The 23233-nt window shown below is 39.2% G+C and overlaps 1 protein-coding gene across 4 annotated transcripts in view; it reads right to left on the reverse strand.

Moving 5' to 3' along the window:
* Positions 1-23233, reverse strand: part of RAD50 (RAD50 double strand break repair protein) — a 252253-nt gene that overhangs the window by 83054 nt on the left and 145966 nt on the right. For all 4 annotated transcript variants that reach the window (XM_059888479.1, XM_059888481.1, XM_059888480.1 and 1 more), the window contains 1 exon segment: positions 21355-21438. Coding sequence is in view for 1 of the 4 variants with exons in the window: in NM_001206868.1 (NP_001193797.1) it covers positions 21355-21438 (84 nt within the window). In the remaining 3 variants the exon portion in view is untranslated.

Genomic DNA, 23233 nt, shown 5'->3' on the forward strand with positions numbered 1-23233 from the left:
TATATATTAGATATATTTTAGAAAACTTATGAATGTTTCTCTACCTAAAACTTTTATGATATTTTTATTCCACTTGTTTGACTTACAAATTAGAATGCTAGATTTCCAATTTAAAAAAACAGATATGCAACAAGCAACAAAGGTTTACTAGACAGCACAGGGAACTATAGTCAAGATCTTTTAATAACCTATAATGGAAAATAATTTCAAAACTAGTATTTGTGTATATGTATAACTGAATCACCTTACTGTGCATCTGAAACATTAAGTCAACTATACTTCAATAAAATATATATATTAAGAAAAAAAAAAGAAAACTTAAGATGATGCAGAGAAATGGAAAGCTATCCCAAGCTCTTGGCTTGGAAGAACTATTATTATTAAAGTGTTCATACTACCCAAAGCAATCTACAGATTTAAGGCAATCCCTATCAAATTACCCATGACATTTTTCATAGAACTAGAGTAAGTTATTCTAAAATTCATATGGAACCATTAAAGACTAGTATCACCAAAGCAATCCTGAAGAACAAACCAGGAGGCATAACCCTCCTAGATATCAGACAACACTAACAAAACTACAATAATCAAAACAGTGTGGTATTGGCACAAAACCAGACATGGATCAATGGAATGGAATAAGACAGCACAGAAAAATCCACACAACTATGGTCAATTAATTGACAAGACAAGAATTTACAACAAGAAAAAAACTATCTCTTCAGCAAGTGGTGTGGGCAAAATTGGAGAGCCACATGTAAAGCAATGAACTTAGAACACACATTCTCACTATACACAAAAATAAACTCAAAATGGCTTAAAGACTTAAGTATAAAACATGACACCATAAGACTTCTAGAAGAGAGCATTAGCAGAAACATTCTCTGACATAAATCATACCAATGTTTTCTTAGGTCAGTTTCCCAAGGCAATAGAAATAAAAGCAAAAATAAACAAATGGGACCTAGTCAAACTTACAAGCTTTTGCATAGCAAAAGAAACCATAAACAAAATGAAAAGACAACCTATAGGAGAAAATATCTGCAAACAATGTGATCAAGGGCTAATTTCCAAAATATACAAACAACTCATACAACTCAACAACAGAAAAAACAACCCCATCAAAAAATGGGCAGAAGACCTAAACAGACATTTCTCCAAAAAAGACATACAGATGGCCAATAGGCCCATGAAAGATGCTCAACATTGCTAATTATTAGAGAATGCAAATCAAAACTACAAGGATGTATCACCTCACACTGGTCAGAATGGACATCATCAAAAAGTCTACAACCAATAAATGCTGGAGAAGGTGAAGAGGAAAGGGAAAACTCCTACACTGTTGGTGGGAATTTAAATTAGTACAGCCACTATGGAGAACAGTACTGAAGTTCCTTAAAAAACTAAAAATAGAACTACCATATTATACAGCAATCCCATTCCTGGACATATACCCAGAGAAAACCATGATTCAAAAGGATACATACACCCCAATGTTCACTGTAGCACTATTTATAATAGCCATGACATGGAAGAAACCTAAATGTCCATCAACAGAAGAACTAATAAGGAAGATGTGGTAATATATACAATGGAGTATTAATCAGCCATTAAAAAAAAAGAATGAAATAATGCCATTTGGAGCAACATGGATGGACCCAGAGATTATCATACTGAGACAAAGAGGAATATGATATCACTTATATATGAAATCTAAAAAAATCTTATTTATAAAACAGAAAGATTCACAGACTTCGAAAACAAACTTATAGTTACCAACAGGGAAAGGCTAGGGGTGGAGGATAATTATGAGGTTGAGATTAACATACTACTATATATAAAATTAGGCCTTCCCTGGTGGCTCAGATGGTAAAGCCTCTGCCTACAATGCAGGAGACCCGGGTTCAATCCCTGGGACGGGAAGATCCCCTGGAGAAGGAAATGGCAACCCACTCCAGTATTCCTGCCTGGACAATCCCATGGACGGAGGACCTTGGTTGGCTACTGTCCGTGGGGTTGCAAAGAGTCGGACACGACTGAGTGACTTCATTATCACTCTCACTATATATAAAATACAGGACTTCCCTGTAGGTCAAATGGTAAAGAATCTGCCTGCAACGCAGGAGACCAGGGTTTGATCTCTGGGTCGGGATCCCTGGAGAAGGGAATGGCAATGCACTCCAGTATTCTTGCCTGGAGAATTCCATGGACAGAGAAGCCTGGCAGGCTACAGTTCGTGGGGTTGCAAAGAGTTGGACACGACTGAACAACTAACACACACACATATACGAAATACACAATCAGCAAGGACCTGCTGTAATATCATAAGAGCCTCTAGTCAACATTCTGTAATACTGATTAGGAATAATCAGGGAAAATAATCTGGGGGAAAAAAAGAATGTGGGGGAAAAAGAATCTGGGGGGAAAAAAAGGCGTATGTATTGTATAAGAGAATGATTTTGCTGTACACCTGAAACTAACACAACATTGGAAATCGACTATACCTCAATATGAAATTAAAATGTTTTAAAAGTAAATTAAGGGACTTCTCTAGTGGTCCACTGGCTAAAACTCTGTACTCCCAATGTGGAGAGCTCAGGTTTGATCCCTGGTCAGGGAACTAGATCACACGCCACAACTAAGAATATGAGTGTTGCAACAACAACAACAAAAAATCCCACATGCCACAACTAAGACCCAGTGGAACCACATACATAAATTTAAATAAATTTTAAGTGAATTAAAAAAATACATGCATGAGGAAAAGTACAGTTCAATTTACCAGAACTATATTATCTACTGACATTATTTTTAAAATAAATGAATTTTATCTTTTTAAGAACCAAGTGTTTGTTTTTAATATTTTAAAAAACAATCACAAGCTTAGAGAAAAATGGAAATACAATATACATCATGACTTTTCCACTCAAACCACCTGAGAATGAATTGCTGATCTGACATCCAAACACCAGTATTTTCTACGAAACAAGGGCATTTTTTACTGTAAAAATCAGGAAATTGAGAATGATATATTACTACCATATGGTCCTCAGTTCCCATTCAATTTTGTCAACTGTCCCAATATGTCCTTTACAATAACAGGATCCAGTTCAGAATTACACATTATGCATTATTCAGAATTACACATTGTTGTCATGTTTCTTTCAATCTGGAACAGTTCCTCAGATTTTCCCTGACTTTCATGACTGATAATTTTAAAAATTACAGAACATTATTTTATAGAATGTGTCCCCAAATTTATATTTTTCTAATATGTCTTCAGGACTAGAATCAGATTATGCCTCTTTACAGCAATACTGGGCTTCCCTGGTGGCTCAGATGGTAAAGCATCTGCCCACAATGTGGGAGACCTGGGTTCCCCTGAAGAAGGAAATGGCAACCCACTCCAGTACTCTTGCCTGGAAAATTCCATGGACTGAGGAGCCTGGCGGGCTACTATCCTTGGGGTCACAAAGAGTCGGACACGACTGAGCAACTTCACTTTTCTACAGCAGTATCACAGAAGTGATGATATATTCTTTACATTGCATCTTATCAGATGGGCACTATTTCAATTTGTATCATTACTGAGAATGTTACCTTCTATCTCCTGGTAAAGGTGGTATCTGCCAGGCTTCTCCATCATATTATTTTTTGCTTTGCTGTCAATATTTGGGAAACAGATACATTGAAACTGTGTAAATGTCTCATATCTCATCAAGCTTTTCCTTCATCAGTTTTAGCACCTCTATTAATGTTTCTTGTATGAATTATTACTGTGATAGCTATCAAAGAATAGTTTTCTTTTTTTTTTTTTTAAAGAATAGTTTTCTAATTCCATTATTCCTCCTGTATTTATTAAGATTCTACTATAAGGAAGGGATTTATCCTTCACACCCTGCCCCGCACCCACCCTCCCTGCAAATGCCACCTTGATTTTCATTTTTAAAATATCACTATGGACTAACACATTGTTCTCTTGGGCTCTGACTCCCAATCAGGATTTTGTGGATGTTCTCCTCCTACTACTAAATTCTGGACCTCTGTCATAGTGTATGATCTTTATGTATACAATGCTAAATTTGACTTGCTATTATTTTGTTATGGATCTCTGCATTTGTGAGAGTTACTCATCTGTAGTTTTCTTGTAATGCCTTTGTCTAGTTTTTGGTAACACAGTAATATCACCTTCATAAAATGAGTTGGGACATATTTCCTTTGCCTCTTTTCTGAAAACAGTTCGTGTGGAATTGACACTATTTCTTCCTAAAATGTTTTTTTACAATTCACCAGTAAAATTATCAGAACCTGAAACTCTTGGTGTAAGGATTTTCAGTTTCTTCAGTAGGTATATTTTTTGAGTAAACTTTGGTAGTTTATGTTCTTAAGAGAATTTGTTCATTTCATCTAAGTTGCTGAATTTACTGGCATAAACCTCCTAGCAATATTCCCTTATTACCTATATAATGTCTGTAGGATTCACAGTGATGTTGTCTCTTTCATTCCTAATATTGGTAATTTGTGGCTTATTTATCACTTTGCTTAGAGGTTTATTCATTTTATTGATTAAAAAAAGAAAAGAACCACATTCTGCTTTCACTGATTCTATTGTCTCTGTATTCTTTTGCTCTTATCTTTATTTAATTTCTCTCTTTTACTTAGAGTTTAATTAGCTCTTGTCTTTCAAGTTTCTTAAGATAAAAGCTCAAGTCATTAATTCTAGGCATTTTTTCTTTTCTAATATAAACATGTTATCCTATAAATCTTTAACCATTACTTACCTGCAGTCCACAAATATTTATATGGTATGCTTTCATTTTATTTAAAGTATTTTTCAAATTACTTTCATGATTCCTTTTTTGACCCATGGGTTATTGAGAAATGTACTGTCTAATTTTCAAGTATCTGGAGATTTTTTCTTATTGACTTCTAGTCTAATTCTAGCATGGTCAGAAAATATATTCTGTATGACTTCAATCCTTTGCAATTTATTTACACTTGTTTTACAGTTCAGCATATTTGTGAATGTTTTAGAGTGACTAAAAATAATGTGTGCCCTAGCCGAGCCCTGTAGACTCACTGCAGACTCACCAGGAGCAGGAGTGGATGTTGTGAGCACGAGCTGTGGGTGAGGATGGTGCTGCTGTACATTGGCAGAGATCAAGCCCTGAGCCTTTGGAGTGGGAGCACTGCCTCCAAGACCCTAGACTACCAGAGAACTAATCCTAGTAGTGTTAGTGTTAGTCACTCAGTCCTGTCCAACCCTTTGTGACCCCATGGACTGTAGCCTGCCAGGCTCCTTTGTCCATGGGATTCTCCAGGCAAGAGTACTAGAGTGGGTTGCCATTCCCTTCTCCAGGGGATCTTCCTGGCCCAGGAATCAAACCTGGGTCTCCTGCACTACAGGCAGATCCTTTACCATCTGAGCTATGCTAAGTCACTTCAGTCGTGTCTGACTCTGTGCGACCCCATAGACAGCAGCCCACCAGGCTCCCCCGTCCCTGGGATTCTCCAGGCAAGAACACTGGAGTGGGTTGCCATTTCCTTCTCCAATGTATAAAAGTGAAAAGTGAAAAGTGAAAGTGAAGCTGCTCAGTCGTGTCTGACTCTTTGCAACCCCATGGACTGCAGCCCACCAGGCTCCTCCATCCATGGGATTTTCCAGGCAAGAGTACTGGAGTGGGGTGCCATTGCCTTCTCCGACCATCTGAGCTATAGGGAAGCCCAAATAGTGAGAATTCACATAAAGGAAACCACTAGAATACAAGACCCAGCATCATCCAACCACCAATAGCACCCTGTGCAGGATGCCTCATCTAAACAGCAAACAAAACAAAAATACAAATCCAATCATTAGCAGACAGGATTACCACCTCACTCAGCCTTGCCCATCAGAGGAAAAACAAACAAACAAACAAAAACTCAGCACAAATCTCACTCCATAAGAAGCTTACACAAACCACTGGTCCAACCTTTAGGAAGGCAGAAACCAAAAGAAAGAATTCAACCTTGAAGCCTGGGAAAAGGAGACCTCAAACACAATAAGTTAAAAAAAATAATAATAATAATGAAAAGGCAGAGAAATACTACACAAATGAAGGAAGAAACTAGAAACACAGAAGTCCAAATAAATGAAGAGGAAACAGGCAAACTACCTGAAAAAGAATTCAGAATAATGATAGTAAATATGATCAAATCTAGAGCTGTTGCATCCTCTTGATGATCTGATTCTTCTATCATCATGAAACATCACTTCTTACCCCAATAGCATTACTAGTTCTAAAGTATACTGTCTGATGTTAATATAGCCAATTCAGTTTTCTCTTTATTAGCTGGCATATTTTAGTACATTTTCCATCCTTTTATGTTTAATTTATCTGTATTATTATATTTAAAAATAGTTATTCCCTCTAAAAAATAATACAAATGAATGTATTTGCAAAACATAAATAGATATATAGAAAACAAACTTGTGGATACCAAAGAGGAGGGGAAAGGAATAAATTTGGATAAAGGATTAACAGATACAAGATACTACATACAAAACAGCAACAAGAATGCACAAGGAATTATACCCATTTTCTTGTAAAAACCAATAATGCAGTATAATCTGCAAAAATACTGAATCGCTACATTGTACACCTGAAAGTAACACAAAAATGTCAATCAACTATACTTTAGGAAAAAAACAACCTACTGGTATTCCTTTTTTTTTATTGGGGTCTTTTTGTAAGGGAATGCAGAAAAACATTTACTTCTGCTTCATTGACTATGCTGAAGTATTTGTGTGGATCACAACAAACTGTGGAAAATTCCTTAAAGAGATGGGAATACCAGACCACCTTACCTGCCTCCTTAGAAACCTATGTGGGTCAGGAAGCAACAGTCAGAACTAGACATGGAACAACAGACTGGTTCAAAATTGGGAAAACATTTTGTCAAGGCTGTATATTGTCACCCTGCTTATTTAACTTATATGCAGAGCACATCATGCAAAATGCCAGGCTGGATGAATTACAAGCTGGAATCAAGATTGCCAGGAGAAATATCAATAATCTCAGATACACACAGGATAACACTCTAATGGCAGAAAGCAAAGAAGAACTAAAGAGCCTCTTGATGAAAGTCAAAGAGGAGAGTGAAAAAGCTGGCCTAAAACTTAACATCCAGAAAACTAAGATCATGGCTTCTGGTCCCATCACTTCATGGCAAACAGAAGCGGGGAAAACTTCAAGTAGTGACAGATTTTATTATTTTCTTGAGCTCCAACATCACTATGGAAGGTGCCTGCAGCCACAAAATTGAGATACTTGCTCCTTGGAAGGAAAGCTAGAATCTCTATTCAGTTTACAATCCCACTTCTCAACCCCAGTAGCTGTTCTCTGCTAGTCCTCACTGAATCTCATTCTAAAGCACATGCAGCTTAGTATCTGGCAAAAGACTCATGGGTTCCTTATGAAGATTTCTGGGGTCCCATCTCTACACAGCAATCCCACCCCTGAACCTTGCCTCACAATTTACAACCACCTCAGCAAACCCAAACTTCTTTGTTCCATCTGCCGAGTGACTACTGCTCTCTGTTGGATTCTAATTCTATGCACTGAAGTTTGCAAAGTGTCCCTAGGTAGAAAGCTAGAATAAATGTGTAGTCACCACATATATTTTTCTTTTCTTAGATATCACAACCCAGCATCTATTGTCCAATGCCTGAAAGAGTTGATTCAAATATTTTTTCCAGTTTTATAGTTGTTCATCTTGGGAGCACAAGTATGATACTCATTATTCTGTTGCAACCAAAATCACAAACTCCAGGTTTTGCCTTTTTAAAAAAACTGTAAGTAACTTTTGTTGATCTTTTAATGACTTTTTAGCATAAATTTAACTTTCATATTCATCAACTGTTTAACAAATATTTATTAGGCATTCATTAGCTTTCATGCATTGGAGAAGGAAATGGCAACCCACTCCGGTGTTCTTCCTTGGAGACTCCCAGGGACGGGGGAGCCTGGTGGGCTGCTGTCTTTGTGGTTGCACAGAGTCAGACACAACTGAAGCGACTTAGCAGCAGCAGCAGCAGCTTTCATGTGTTGTCTTGGTTCAAAAATGACACTTTTTCCTTTGGTGCATGGAAGACAGAGGGGTTAAACAAAAGGGTAGAAAAAGGAATGTTAAGCATCATGAGAGAAGTACAAGATGCTCTGGGAGCACAGAGGAGAGGCATCTAACTTACCTAGGAGAGTACTGGGAAGGTTTCCCAAAAGAAATGAATATTTAAATAGAAACCTGACAAAGATAAGCAGAAGTAAGCAGATGAAAAGATCTGAGACACTGAATGGCTAAAGTAATTTCAGAAAGTTTTCTGCAGAAAGAAGGGAAAAGGAACGTAGAGACAGAAGATAGTTTCACCAATTAAAAGCTTTCTGAAACATGTTAAAAGAGTTTTGGACTTAAAGCAATGGAAAATCATTAAAGAGTTTTATGATTTTTAAAGGAAAACCATGCAGTAGATAATGCATTTTAGAAGAATCATTTTGTCTTCAGGGTAAACAGACTGGACTGAGGCAAGATAAGGAGCTGAGAGTAATCCAGGAGAAATTTAGATACAGACATCTTAGTGAGGAGGTGGCAAAAGATTAATATTCAGCTTTGCCCAGGGACTTGATCCTATCATTTCATCCCAAGGAAAGTAGCTATTTTAGTCGCTGACTTGTGTCCGACTCTGCAACCCCACGGACCATAACCTGCCAGGCTTCTTTATCCCTGGGATTCTCTAGGCAAGAATACGGGAGTGGGTTGCCATTTCCTTCACCAGGGATCTTCCCGACCCAGGGATCGAACCTGGGTCTCCTGCATTGCAGGCGGATTCTTGACTGAGTTAGGAGGGAAGCCAAGGAAAGTAACTACTGAGATTTTAATCCATGGCAGTTAAAGGATTTTTCACATCTACGTACCAGAAAATGAGTTAAATTGTTTACAATATGCCTGGTTAGTTACAAATAGCCTGGTTAGCCAAATACATATTTTTTCTCCTGGCATCTACCTGTCAAGAAGGCGTACTTTGTAGCATTTCAAGCACAATGCTGTTGTTGATGCTCTTCAAAAAGTAGGGGCTTCCCTGGTGGCTCTTCCTCAGTAAAACTAAGTAATTTATTAAGGCGGAGAAACATATATTACACTTTAGAAGAATTTCTATCCAAAACAAAAAAATATAATAAGCCCTTTTCTTTCCAAACAATCTAGTTGTAAAACCATTAGATGGGGCAGAAGAAGGTACACGTGCATGCTAGCTGGGGTGGGGGGACATGGTAGCTCAGCACGGAGCAGGCTGAATGAGCTTGAGTAGGCTGTCAAGGGTACACACATGGACAGACAGCTTGGCCCAGGGTTTCCAAAGTCCAAGGGTGTCAATTCAAGCAGGCTCAAAGGGCATCTGTGAGTAGGGATGACCAAGCTCAGGAGAAGGACGATGTCTGTTCTAGGGGAAGGCATACTGTGGGGATGCAGAGCCTGACAACACTGAGGAGGGAATCCACATGGGCAGGGGGGAGCCTGGGGGGACAATTCAGATGCTAGATTAGAGACAGCCACCCTACAAGAGGCCTCGAGGTAAAGAGTATTTGTGGCTGAGAAAGGTAAGCAAGGTGTTCATGGGTGGAAAATGGGAGGTAGCCTAGCATGGAAAGTCAGAGCCCAGGCGGAATGGGAAAACATCCACATGAGGGTCCAGCGTGAGGAGTTACAGCCCAAGCAGGATGAAGAGGGTTTGGACATGGCGGGTAGAGTTGGTCCAGTATGGAGTGTTTGAGTTCTGGTGCACCAATAGGAGATTCATTACATATAAGGGGATTGATCAAATAAGTAAATCTATTGAGGACATAGTTGGAAAAAAAAAGAATATAGTAAATTCCTTGCCTCTTAATCCCTTCATTTTATTTACCAGGCAAACCCTCAACCTTGATTAAATCCAACTTTCCAACTCACTCAGTGTCTGCCACTGAGCAGCTGAAGAAAACTGAAAACACACAAACATAATGGTTGCTCTCCCTATAAATTTTCACCCACAAACCTCAAGTGACCCCTTGACACCGTCACATAACGCTTTAACACTTCCCTAATCAAATTACTCTGAAATAAAGACTACCTTTTAATTTTACTAGCTTCAATCATCCCCTTCTCCCACTCTCAGCTAATGATTTCACTTCTTTTTTCCACTGAGACTATAGAAACAATCAAAAGAGAATTGGTTCATTCTCTCACTACTAAATTTACCATATGTACTCTGCCTGCCATCCTTTTACAATGGATAAACATTGTGTACTCTCGTTAACTCCTTCAGTTGAGCAATGGATCTTATCTCTTCTTGCCTACGCAAGGATTTTGCTCTATAATTGTCCCCTCCCTTAGATCAATTTCCCCCTCTATCCAGTGTCATTCCTATCAATTTATAAATGTTCTAGTATCTCCCACTTTTAGGAACGCAATATATGACCGCAAAATGGGATAAAGAAACTGCTGAGGAAACAAGCATCCAGAAAATTTACAGTATCAGCCAGAAGCAAAACAAACTTGATGAGATGCAGACAACAGAGAAATGAGCTTCTGAGGGTCCAGGTCAACTGAAGAAATGCAAATTAGGTAGAAGAAGAATAGATGTACTTACGTAGCTGAAAGTTTGAAAGAAGTAGAGGAGAAAGGTGTGAAGTTAGGCAAATAGAGCAGCATGGAAATCAAAGTACCTAAAAAGATAGAAACAACTGAACACAGGTAAGAAAAATTACTGAGAAAAACCAGAAGAACCCAGGCATTTGTTTAAGATAAACAATATTAGGTGCAGGGTCAAATTAAAACAGGGAAATAGAAAGACAAGAGAAGTTGAAGATATAAGAGGGGGAGAGAAACTGAAATGTTGAGAAGAACATAGCATATTGGGAAAACCGAGGGGATGTGGGCAATTCAGGTGAGGGGAATGGCTCCACCCACAGTAGGAGGTGTGAGTGACTCAGGAGAGAAGAGTTGATGAACAAGTGTGGGTGGGAGCTCAGAACTGGAAAATGAGAGCAGCCGAAAAGCGGGTAATAAGTGAAGAGAGCTAAACCACCATAGCCAGAAGAACCACAGACAGGACATAAGCAGATACCTGAGAAAAACAGCTCTAAAAAGATGAAAGCAATTGGAAAGGGGGTGGGTGATAGATGAGACTGGCAGAGATACCAGAGCATCAATCAACATGGAAACATCCAGAAAATACACACATATGTAGAAAAAACAGGAACAAAAGCCAAAAAAACTCTTCTTGATCCTGCAAACCTTTTCAGTTATTGCCCCATCTCTTTCCACTTATAGCAAAACTCATAAAACAATTCTACCCGTTTTACTTCCTTACCTCCTGTTTTCTCAGATTACTAAAATTGGTTTTATCAAGACCACCAATGACCTTCACATAGTCAAATCTGCTTCTTGATTGAGCTATCCACATACCTGACACAGCTGATGACTCCTCTTTCTTGTGACACTATTCTTTTGTCTTCTAAGACACCATTCTCTATTTTCCTTACTTAACTAGTTGTTTTGGTTTTTTTTTAGCATCTTTCACTGGCTCCTCCTCTTTCTTATTTCTAAATGCTAATATGCTTTAGGCTAGGGTTTTCTCTATATTCACTTCCTAGGAGATCCCATCAGGCTTTAAGACTGACTATATACATATGTTGCCATTTCCTCCTCCAGGGGGTCTTCCGACCCAGGGATCAAACCCAGGTCTCCCGCATTGGAGGCAGACACTTTAACCTCTGAGCCACCAGGGAAGCCTATATACATATGTAAGTGTACGCATCAATGATTCCTAATTTTAACTCAAACCTCCCCTCAGACATACTTCTGTTTACCTACCGGACATCTCCTTTCGATATCTAACAAACATAACAAACACCCCAATTTACATGTGGGTTGTTTTTTTCCTCTTTTTTAACTGCACCACTCAGTTTGCAGGACCTTAATTCCCTGACCAAGGACTGAACCCGGGGCGGAGGGAGCAGGGTGGTGGGCCCTGGCAATGAAAGCACCAAGCCCTAACCACTGGACTGCCTGGGAATTCCCATCCCAATTTATACATTTAAACCAGAGGCCCTCAAACGTCCTTTTCCAGAGTTTTCCTCATTACTACTATTTTATCTATTTGCTAAAGTCAAAAAACTTTAAGTACTACTATTTTATCTACTTGCTAAAGTCAAAAAACTTTAAGTTCTGTTTGATGCTTCTATTTTTCTCATACACCACTACCCAAATCAATAGCTAATTGGCTGGTTCTACCTTTAAAACATCCCAAATCCAAGCATTTGTCATATTTCCTACCATTACCACTTAATTAAGCCACCAATATTCCTCACCTGGATTACCACAAAATGCCCTTCATCAGTCTTCACCCTTCTACCCTTGCCGTTTATAGACAGTCCTCTCACAGCTAGACTGATCACTTTAAAATACAAACTATGCCCTTTTCCTGCTTAAATCTTCTAATGGATTCCTATTTAAATTAGAACCCCAAATCCTACAGAATCTAGACCCTTCAACTATTCTAACTTAATTTTCTACTAGTCTTCCCCTGATTATTTTGCTCCTCCCCTTGTGATTCCTTGAACACACCAAATATGATCCTACCTCACGGACTCTGCAGTTAGTATTAACACTGACGGGAGTGTTCTTTCCTCAGACTTTAAAAGACCCACTCCCTGTTAAATGAATGAATAAATATTTAGAGATAATTTGTTGCTATTAGAAAAGAGATTCTTCTTTTCTATAGAAAAGAATTTCAATAATGAAGCAGGAGGGCCTTCCCTGGTGGTCCAGTGGTTAAGACTTCACATGTCCACTGCAGGAGGAACAGGTTCAATCCCTGGTTGGGGAACCAAGATCCCACATGACACAGCCAGAAAAAGAAAAGAATGAGTCAGGAAAACAAGTTTACAGACTATCAGAATAGTTCAAAGGGAAGAAGGTGGTGGCTTGGACCAGGAAAACAGTAGGGATGAAATGAAGGGACATATTCTGGACATACTGTAGAAGAGTACATAAGAACTGCTTATGAATTAGAAACAAGATGAGATAAAGGAATCACTAAAAGAATGACAAACAGGTTTCTGCATGAGCAAAGGTGCAGATGACATCATTTATTAAACTGCAGGGTGCTGATGCTGAGGTAGTAACAGGCTTGAGAATGTGAGAGGAATGGGGGAACAGGGAACCAAGAGTTCTATTTTCAGTATGTTATATTGGAGATCCCCATTAAATACTTAAACAGCTGGACATATATGTCTATAGTTTAGGAAAGAAGTTAGGACTAAATACAATATTTGGGAATTCATCAGCATGTAACTGTACAGGGAACCACTGACCCAAACTGCCTGTCAAGGCCAGGCCCTATAGTAACCATCTGCACGGGTTATCTTACAACAGGAGTTCTTGGTAAAGAATGTGGAACTAACAAGCTACCACCAACCGGAAGAATTTGCGAAACATCAAAAGGAGACAGGAGACATTAATCCATGTGTCCTACCAATCTCCCAGAATCCTTCTCACTGGAATCTATCCTGGACGAGCAATGAGAACAGCACCAGGAAGGACCCTGAGTCAGAATGATTGGCCAGAGATAACCTGGAAAGTAACCCTATTAGCATAAAACCGAGACCACGAGTCACACGACAGAGCAGTTCTCCTGAGTTCCCTTACTCTGCTGCTCTTTGCCCGAGTACCCCTTCCCAATGAAGTTACTTGCTTTTTCAGCACATGTCTCCTCAGACAATTCGTTTCTGAGTGTTAGACAAGAGCCCACTCTTGGGCCCTGAAAGAGGTCCCTCTTCCTGCAACATAACCAATACTTAAAGCTGTGAGAATGAATATCATCCAAGAAGAGTCAGGCAAAAGTAGACTCATTAAAGGAGATTAAAGGATGGCCCATCAAAAAAGAGGTATGAGATTATGGTGTCATGAAAGCCAAGAGAGCAATGTTTTAAAAAAAAAAGAGGAAAACCAATTATTAATACATCAAATCTGCAGAGAAAGTATTGAGAACTAGAAAATAACCGTTTTGAAACTTTCCTGGTGGTCCGGTGACTAAGACTCTGTGCTCCCAACACAGGAGACCCTGGCCGGGAAACTAGAACCCACATGCCACAAGATACAAAGACAAAGATTCTGCATGTCACAACTGAAAAAAGAGAAGATCCCACATGCCACAAGATCAAAGACCCCCACGTGCCACCACAAAGATTTGGCACAGCTAAACAAAATTTTTTTTTAAAGTTATCTGGCAATATGGAGATTACTGGTGACCTTACAAGAGCAGTTTTAGTGAGGGGGAAAAAAAGAAAATCTAAACAGAGTAGGCTGGGGAGAAAAGGGGAAGCAATAAAGTGAAAACAATGAGTACACATAACTCTTAAGAATTTTGGTATAAACAGAACAAAGAGTAGTAGCCAGAGGCTGAACTGGAGTAAAGGGAGAGTTTGTTTGTAGACTGGTGCAACCTGACCATGTTTATCTGCTGACGTAAATGATACCCTAAAGAGGGAGAAACTGAATGCAGGAGCAAAGACAGCTGAAAGGCAAAATGCCTGACTTGACAAAAGTGACTGATATTGGATCTAGGTTCCAAGAGGACTTAATTGACCTTAAAACAAATGATAAACAATGTACCCCTATCACAAAGGTGAAAACACTACAGATATATATGCAGGGTAGTTTGGTAGATTTAATTATTGGAAATGAGGACTTTCCATCTGATTCCTTCTACTTTCTCAAGAAAACACAAGGCAAGATCATCCATCAATTGAACAGAGTACATTTTAAGTTTAAGAGAAGGTGTGAAATAGTCATTGTAGAAAAGGCTCAGTAAATGTAGTAAATGATTTACTATTTCTAAAGAAAAATTAATTCCTTTGTTGGGAACAATTAAATCATACTAAGGATAATTAGTAACACTAGGAGTACACAAAAGTAGTATACAGAAAAGATCTTAATGACCTGGATAACCACGATGGTGTGCTCATTCACCTAGAGCCAGACATCCTGGAGTGCAAAGTCAAGTGGGCTGTAGGAAGCATCACTACAAACAAAGCTAGTGGAGGTGATGGAACTCCAGCTGAGCTACTTCAGATTCTAAAAGATGATGCTGTTAAAGTGTTGCATTCAATATGCCAGCAAATTTGGAAAACTCAGCAGTGGCCACAGGACTGGAAAAGGTCAGTTTTCATTCCAATCCCAAAGAAGGGCAATGCCAAAGAATGTTCAACACGCGGCACAACTGCACTCATTTCACACGCTAGCAAAGTAATGCTCAAGATTCTCCAAGATAGGCTTCCAACAGTATATGAACCAAGAACTTCCAGATGTTCAAGCTGGATTTAGAAAATGCAGAAGAACCAGAGACAAACTGCCAAATCAGCTGGATCATAGAAAAAGCAAGAGAATTCCAGAAAAACATCTACTCCTGCTTCACTGACTACACTAAAGCCTTTGTGTGGATCACAACAAACTGGAAAATTCCTTAAAGAAATGGGAATACCAGATCACCTCTCCTGAGAGACCTGTATGCAGGTCAAGAAACAACAGTTAGAACCAGACATGGAACAATGAACTGGTTCAAAACTTGGAAAAGAGTAGTTCAAGGCTGTATATTGTCACCCTGCTTATTTAACTTATATGCAGAGTATATCATGTGAAATGCAGGCCTGGATGAAACACAAGCTGGTATCAAGATTGCCAGGAGAAATATCAATAACCTCAGATATGCAGATGATACTACCCTTATGGCAGAAAGCAAAGAGGAACTAAAGAACCTCTTGATGAAAGCGGAAGAGGAGAGTGAAAAAGCTGGTTTAAAACTCAGCATTCAAAAAACTAAGATCATGGCATCTGGCCCCATCACTTCATGGCAAACAGATGGGGAAACAACGGAAACAGTGACAGACTTCATTTTCCTGGGCTCCAAAATCACTGCAGATGGTGACTGCAGCCGTGAAATATGCTTACTCCTTGGAAGAAAAGCTATGACAAACTCAGCATATTAAAAAGCAGAGACATTACTTTGCCAACAAAGGTCTGTATAGTCAAAGTTATGGTTTTTCCAGTAGTCATGTATGGATGTGAGAGTTGGACCATAAAGAAAGCTAAGTGCTGAACTGATGCTTCTGAACTGTGGTGTTAGAGAAGACTCTTGAGAGTCCCTTGGACTGCAAGGAGATCAAACCAGTCAATCCTAAAGGAAATTAGTCCTGAATATTCATTGGAAGGACTGATGCTGAAGCTCCAATACTTTGGCCACCTGATGCGAAGAACTGACTCACTGGAAAAGACCCTGATGCTGGGAAAGACTGAAGGCAGGAGAAGGGGACGACAGAGGATAAGATGGTTGGATGGCATCACCGACTCAATGGACATGAGTTTGAGCAAGCTCTGGGAGATGGTGAAGGACAGGGAAGCCTGGCATGCTGCAGTTCATGGGGTCGCAAAGAGTCGGACACGACTGAGCAACTGAACACCACCACTAGGAAACCAAGCTGAGTGCCTTGTGGATAATTTCCCTTAAAGATAAGGATTGGCACAAAACAAAGTCAGACAATCTGGGATATACTGGGTTGTACCTAATACAAATTCTTAAGTTCTTACTTATGACTGTAATAATATTGTTAGCTATATTATTTTTTTACATTGCCTGTTTTATAAGATTGTCATTTCTTGCATTTACCATTGTGTGACTGAGTCTCCAACAAAAATATATAGTTCTATATGAGGTCAATGACTATAACAGTGGTACTCTTATGAGAAGAAGCTACAAGAGGGAATTTTTTCCTAGACCGTAAGAACCTAGTAATTAATACAGGTGGTATAGAAATTTATGGCTACTGTTAGTAAGGCCTAGTCCAATAATAGCTCACTGAGCAGCCTAGCAACAAAATTTCACCAGACCCAGGAATGAGCATTCCAAGCACCATGGGATGAAATGGTTATGAAAGGGCCCTTTTTATGACCATAAAATTTATGACCATAAAGGGGCCCTGACAACTGGAGACTGGCACTTGCCACCTACCGCTGTAGGTTGGTGGCAAGGATTAAATCATGAGCCGCTGCAGCTGCTGACCTTTAACACTCCCTAAAAGAGGTTCAGGGTGGAGATCAGTAATGAGGCACTCACTCTGTGCTCTGGGAAAAACTGACAAAACAGGCCTTCAGATAGATATTTTCAGGAGATTTTATGAGCCCAAATTCTTGCATCTTCTCATACCTAGAGAGGTACTAACATCATTAATGGCACCATGTGCTTTGACTATTACGGAGAAAACCACAATTAAAAGTCAAAATGGAGTAACTATGCTTTAGACATCCAAGGCAATACTAAGTGACACTTAGTACTGGGTGTGATTTCAGACAAGTCCTTATATTGTTGAGAACTTAAGTTTTCTGAGCGGTATCAGTCTTGAGATGCCACCAGCCATTCTCAAAACAGTGTCTGCTAACAGCTGGCAACTACAACCTTACTTTTTAAAAGTCTCCTCTTATAACTATTACATTTTTAGATATTAAAATTGCTTTACAAGATAACAAAAAGAAGAGACATGTATGATGATCAACAGCTTATATTATTTATGTGTTAATACCACATCAAAGGTTAAAACCTAGTTAGATTAAACTAGACAACTGGCTACCTGGTTACAAGTCTCCCCAAAGCACTAGGTCCAAACTGGGTTTAGGCTTATTTTCCTGAGAAGAAATGAGATCTGTTTTGTCTATTAATGTCAGGTTGTCCAACCGAGTCTATAACACCCACATCAAATCACACTGGGCTAATAGAAGCAGACATCAAAAATATGTAAGATCATGCCAAATGGCTCCATCCCTTCTGACAGGGTAACCCCAGTAATGACTCTATATGGACCAGGATCAAAATTGCTACCATATATAACCTGGTTCTTACTCCTGCTTGGGCCCTGGTTATAATAGTTCATTTATTGGTTTTTGGCCCCTGCCTTTTTAATCTACTTGTTAAGTTTGTCTCTTCCAGATTACAGTTGTTTCATATCAAGACAATGGCGATGCGGAGATGCCAGCCACTCCTCAGAACAGATCCTGCTGGTGTAACAACAGAGGTCATCCTGGGCCCTTTATTGAGACAGGGTGAGAGCTCTGTGACCCCAACTTGTTAGGCTTACAAGCCCCATGCCAGCCCAAAAGACAGACCTTCACCCTTTATCCTCCCAATAAAGATTTCTTGGGGTTCACATCTCTCAGGGGGGATTTGAGACAGGAGATAGATGTGCCCTGGCCTGAGCAGCTGGAGTTTGCCCCTGTGGACAGATACTCCAAGACGAAAATAACAGCAGAAGTGAGGAGGACCTGAGCCCTGCCCAGATAGAGACCACATATTTCTCATTCTTGAGGTCAAGGAGACATTCCCAACAACACATGCACAGAAAGGCTCCTAAGGGGCCAAAAAAATGGGGGAACCACCCCATGGTAGATGATGTCAACCTGCCCATAGGCCTCTTCACTAGAATCCACCTTGGCTGAAAAATGTGCGCTCACACAGGGGAGGACCTTGAGTTAAATCAAATACAGGCTCAGAACCAGGCAAAGTAATATGACTGGCCAGAGAAAACCTGGAAGGAATGTCCCATATAAGTGATTCAAACTACCTCCAGGGCATGATTCTCTGAGGCTGCTCATGTGAGTCTATTCATACATATTCTTTTTCTTTCAAATAAACACTTCACATGTTTCATGACTTTCTGTCTCTGTGGAAATTAATTTCTACAAAACAATGGGCTAGGGCCTTGTCAGTGACCACTGGCCCTGATGGTCTAGAGTCTAGGATTCGGTGCTCTATTGCAGCCTGACTTCAGTCTCTGGCCAGGGAGCCAAAATCCTGCTTCAAGCCACTGCAGGCCAAGATTGCCCGAGATCACTTTCATAATCAGTTATCTTTAGCCATATAAAAGTGGAAACAATTTAAAAGACTATCAACAGTGCATCAGTTAAATAAGCTAGAGAATATAAACTCAATTGAATACTATTAAGTAATTAAAAATAATGAAAGTGAAAGTGAAGTCGCCCAGTCGTGTCCAACTCTTCACGACCCCATGGACTGCAGCCCATCAGGCTCCTCCGTCCATTGCATTTTCCAGGCAAGAGTACTGGAGTGGGGTGCCATTGCCTTCTCCGAAAAATAATGAAACAAAAGCATATATCTCTTAACGTATCTGCAGGTGGCGAAGTGGTAAAGAATCCATCTGCCAACGCAGGAGACACTGGTTTGTTTCCTGGGTTGGGAAGATCCCTGGGAGAAGGCAACCCACGCCAGTATTCTTCTGGGAAATACCATGGACAGAGGAGCCTGGAGGACTACAGTTCATGGGGCCACAAGAGTTGGACATGACTTAGCAACTAAAAAAACAGCAACAAAAATATCACAAAATAAATACTTGATTTGTACAATAGTCAAAATAAAATTCTATTAATGTACTAAAATATTTATGTGAGTGTATTTGTATACAGAGGTTTTTTTTCCATAAACATACAAAAAAGCCTGGAAGAAATACACAACAAACTCTTGGGAAGCAGGGGTAATGAGAGGCACAGGACCTCACTACACATACGCCAAAGTAAAACCTACTTCGGGAAGAGAGATAAATCAGGAGTTTGGGATTAGTAGATACATAGTAATATATATAAGATAAGCAAGAGTGATTTAACACAGGCAACAATATTGTATATCTTGTAACAAGCTATAATGGAAAATAATCAAAAAATACACGCATATCACTGAATCACTTTTCTGTATACCTGAAACTAATGCAATATTGTGAATCAACTATACTGCAATAAAAAAAAGGAAAAACTATAAACCAAAATGTATATAGAAAAGTCTATGTCCTAAACACACACTAATAGTTAAAACACCATAATTCAAAGATTCATACACAGACTTTCATCATGGTACATTTTAATGAAAAACTAAAAGCAAGGCTAAATATAAGAAAATGATGCAATCATTAAAAATGTTCATAAAAGGTGTTTTAAGTAGAAAATATTTCAGACAAAGAAGTACAAAGATTTAAAAAGCACCTATGTACATATATACAATAGAGTATTACTCAGCCATTAAAAAGAATGCATTTGAATCAGTTCTAATGAGGTGGATGAAACTGGAACCTATTATACAGAGTGAAGTAAGTCAGAAAGAAAAACACCAATATAGTATACTAACCCATACACATGGAATTTAGAAAGATGGTAACGATGACCCTATATGCAAGAGAAACACAAGATGAGAGACACAGATGTGAAGAACAATCTTTTGGACTCTGAGGGAGAAGGCGAGGGTGGGATGATTTGAGGGAGTAGTGTTGAAACGTGAAGCAGATCGCCAGTGCAGGTTCAATGCATAAGACAGGGTGCTCAGGGCTGGTTCACTAGGATGACTCTGGGGGATGGAATCGGGAGGGAGGTGGGCGAGGGGTTCTGGATGGGGAACACATGTGCAGCCGTGGCTGACTCATGTCAATGTATGGCAAAAACCACTATAATATTGTAAAGCAATTAGCCTCCAATTAAAGTAAGTAAATTAATAAAATAAAAAGTACCCATGTACCAAACACCCAGACTAAGAATTTAATATAGTTTTTAATAACACAGGACTAGATGATAATGTTAGATGGAAAAAAAGCTAAGAATACAAAATTAAGAGTATGACTTCAGCTACTTAAGACAGTACGTAAAGGAGAAGAAACACATGAAAATGTCAACAATGGCTATCACTCACTGACTGTACATGAGTGACTTTCATATCTCATATTGTTCCACTGCCAAGTTTTCTACAATGAGCTATCACTTTTATCATTATAAAAATTGTATTAAAAAAATGTTTCTGGAGTAGGAAATAGCAACCCACCCCAGTATTTTTGCCTGGAAAATCCCATGGACAGAGGAGCCTGGTAAGCTGCAGTCCATGGGGTTGCAGAGTTGGACATAACTGAGCACGCACATACAAAACAGAAACAGACTCACAGAGAACAGACTTGTGGTTGTCAAGGAGACGAGGGGAGGAGGAGGGGTGGACTGGGAGTTTGGAGTCAGCAGATGCAAACTATTATATTTAGCATGGATACACAACAGGGTCCAACTCTATAGCACAGGAAGCTATATTCAATATCCTGTAATAAACCATGATGGAAAAGAATATGAAAAAGTATATAACTGAATCATTTTGCTATGCAGAAATTAACACATATTAACACAATCAAATCAACTATACTTCAATAAAATTAAAAAACAAAAGAAAAAAAAAAATTTCACTGGCATCATTACCTTGGGATCATGAACAAATGTATTTCCTTTGGTTCCAGGAGGAAAATCTCCAGTACAAATATATTTTAGACATTCAATGATGGTCTAAAGAAATAGAAAATTATATTATTTACTTATTAGAAAACTGCAGAATTTAACCATAAAATGTTAATTCATTATAAATGTTTATAAAAAAGACTATAAAATACATGATTAGGTAAATTTTGATGTTATAAAACCTGACATATAAATATAGAAAAGCTATATAATTAAGAAGGTATACTGAAATAAAAAATAATTATTATTTTGGGAGGAAAATTTTCTATTTCTTATTAAACTGTTTTTAATAACATTGGCTTAAACAGCTCACCATAGCTGATTATACTATATTGTATAAATGAGATTTATTGAGAGTGAAACTTAAATATTCTCACACACACACATAAAAGGATAAAAAGTGAGGCTGATACCCTGCAGGGCCCTGTGGGGCTCCTGGGCACAAGGACTTTCTGTGTTCCCCATTTCTTTGATTATAGGAAGCAGCCTTCATTCACCCTCCATGACGTTCCCTGAGTTCCAAAGGGCAGATTCATGCAATAAAGTTATTTAGGGGAGGGAGGGGATGAGACCAGAGAGAGACAGTCAAGAGCAGCCTTGGGGTAAGGTCCTGTTTCCCTACCAACAGATACACACACTATCACAATATCTTTGAGCTACTCTGCAGATACGGACGGAGAAGGCCCTGGCAACCCACTCCAGTACTCTTGCCTGGAAAATCCCATGGACGGAGGAGCCTGGTGGGCTGCAGTCCATGGGGTCGCTAAGAGTCGGACACGACTGAGCGACTTCACTTTCACTTCTTTCATGCATTGGAGAAAGAAATGGCAACCCACTCCAGTGTTCTTGCCTGGAGAATCCCAGGGATGGGGGAGCCTGGTGGGCTACCGTCTATGGGGTCGCACAGAGTCGGACACAACTGAAGCGACTTAGCAGAAGCAGCAGCAGCAGCAATACCGAAACCCCTCCAGGTGGGATGCTGCCCAGGACATGCAGACCCCAGAGTAATTACACCTGAGGGTTGATGATGTTGACTCCTACTTCCCTCACCATCAGAAGAACGGCCAGGAGCTAATCATGCTGTTACTAGAAAACTTGTCACTATATTCCCCAGTTGGGGACACATGGTTTGGAGGGCATGAGCCCGCTGTGTCCCCCTTTCCGTGGCAAAGCAATAAAGCTACCCTTTTCTACTTCACCCAAAACTGTCTCCGGGATTTAATTTGGCAACGTTGTACAGAGAAGCTGAGCTTTCTGGTTCAAGGTGATAGATATTTTAACTAACTAGAAGAAGAGAAACCTTTTGGGGAACACATGTTTGTCAAATCACCATGATGTATACTTTAAATAGCCTACAATGTATATGCTATTATACTCCAATAAAGCTGAATTTTTTTTTAAAGTTGAAACAAAACAAGTGGCTAGTATCAACCTTATGTGACAGGTACTGTACTAACCACTTTTACATACATTAAGCATTTAATTCTCACATTAACCCTAGGCCATAGAAACTATTTTTAACATCCATTTTATAAATGAGAAAACTAAGGCAAAGAACATTTAGGTCACTTTTGCCCAGTCACACAATTAATGGAGAAGCAAAAAAAAAAAAAAAAAAAATCCTGTATTCAAGCAGCTAGGGCTCATAAACACTAAACATACTAACCTCTCCATCAGTACCACTTAATATAGTGCTTAGGTACATAAAAAAGCATCAGTAAATAATCTTTCTACATAAATAAACAAGTCTGGCATTTAACTCAACACCAAACCTTGTCTTTCTCTATGCTTTCCACTTCCTCTTCTCCCTGTTACAATGATACCACCTTGCTTTTCTCAAACC

The sequence above is a fragment of the Bos taurus genome, chromosome 7, assembly GCF_002263795.3.
Source record: "Bos taurus isolate L1 Dominette 01449 registration number 42190680 breed Hereford chromosome 7, ARS-UCD2.0, whole genome shotgun sequence".
Taxonomy (NCBI): domain Eukaryota; kingdom Metazoa; phylum Chordata; class Mammalia; order Artiodactyla; family Bovidae; genus Bos; species Bos taurus.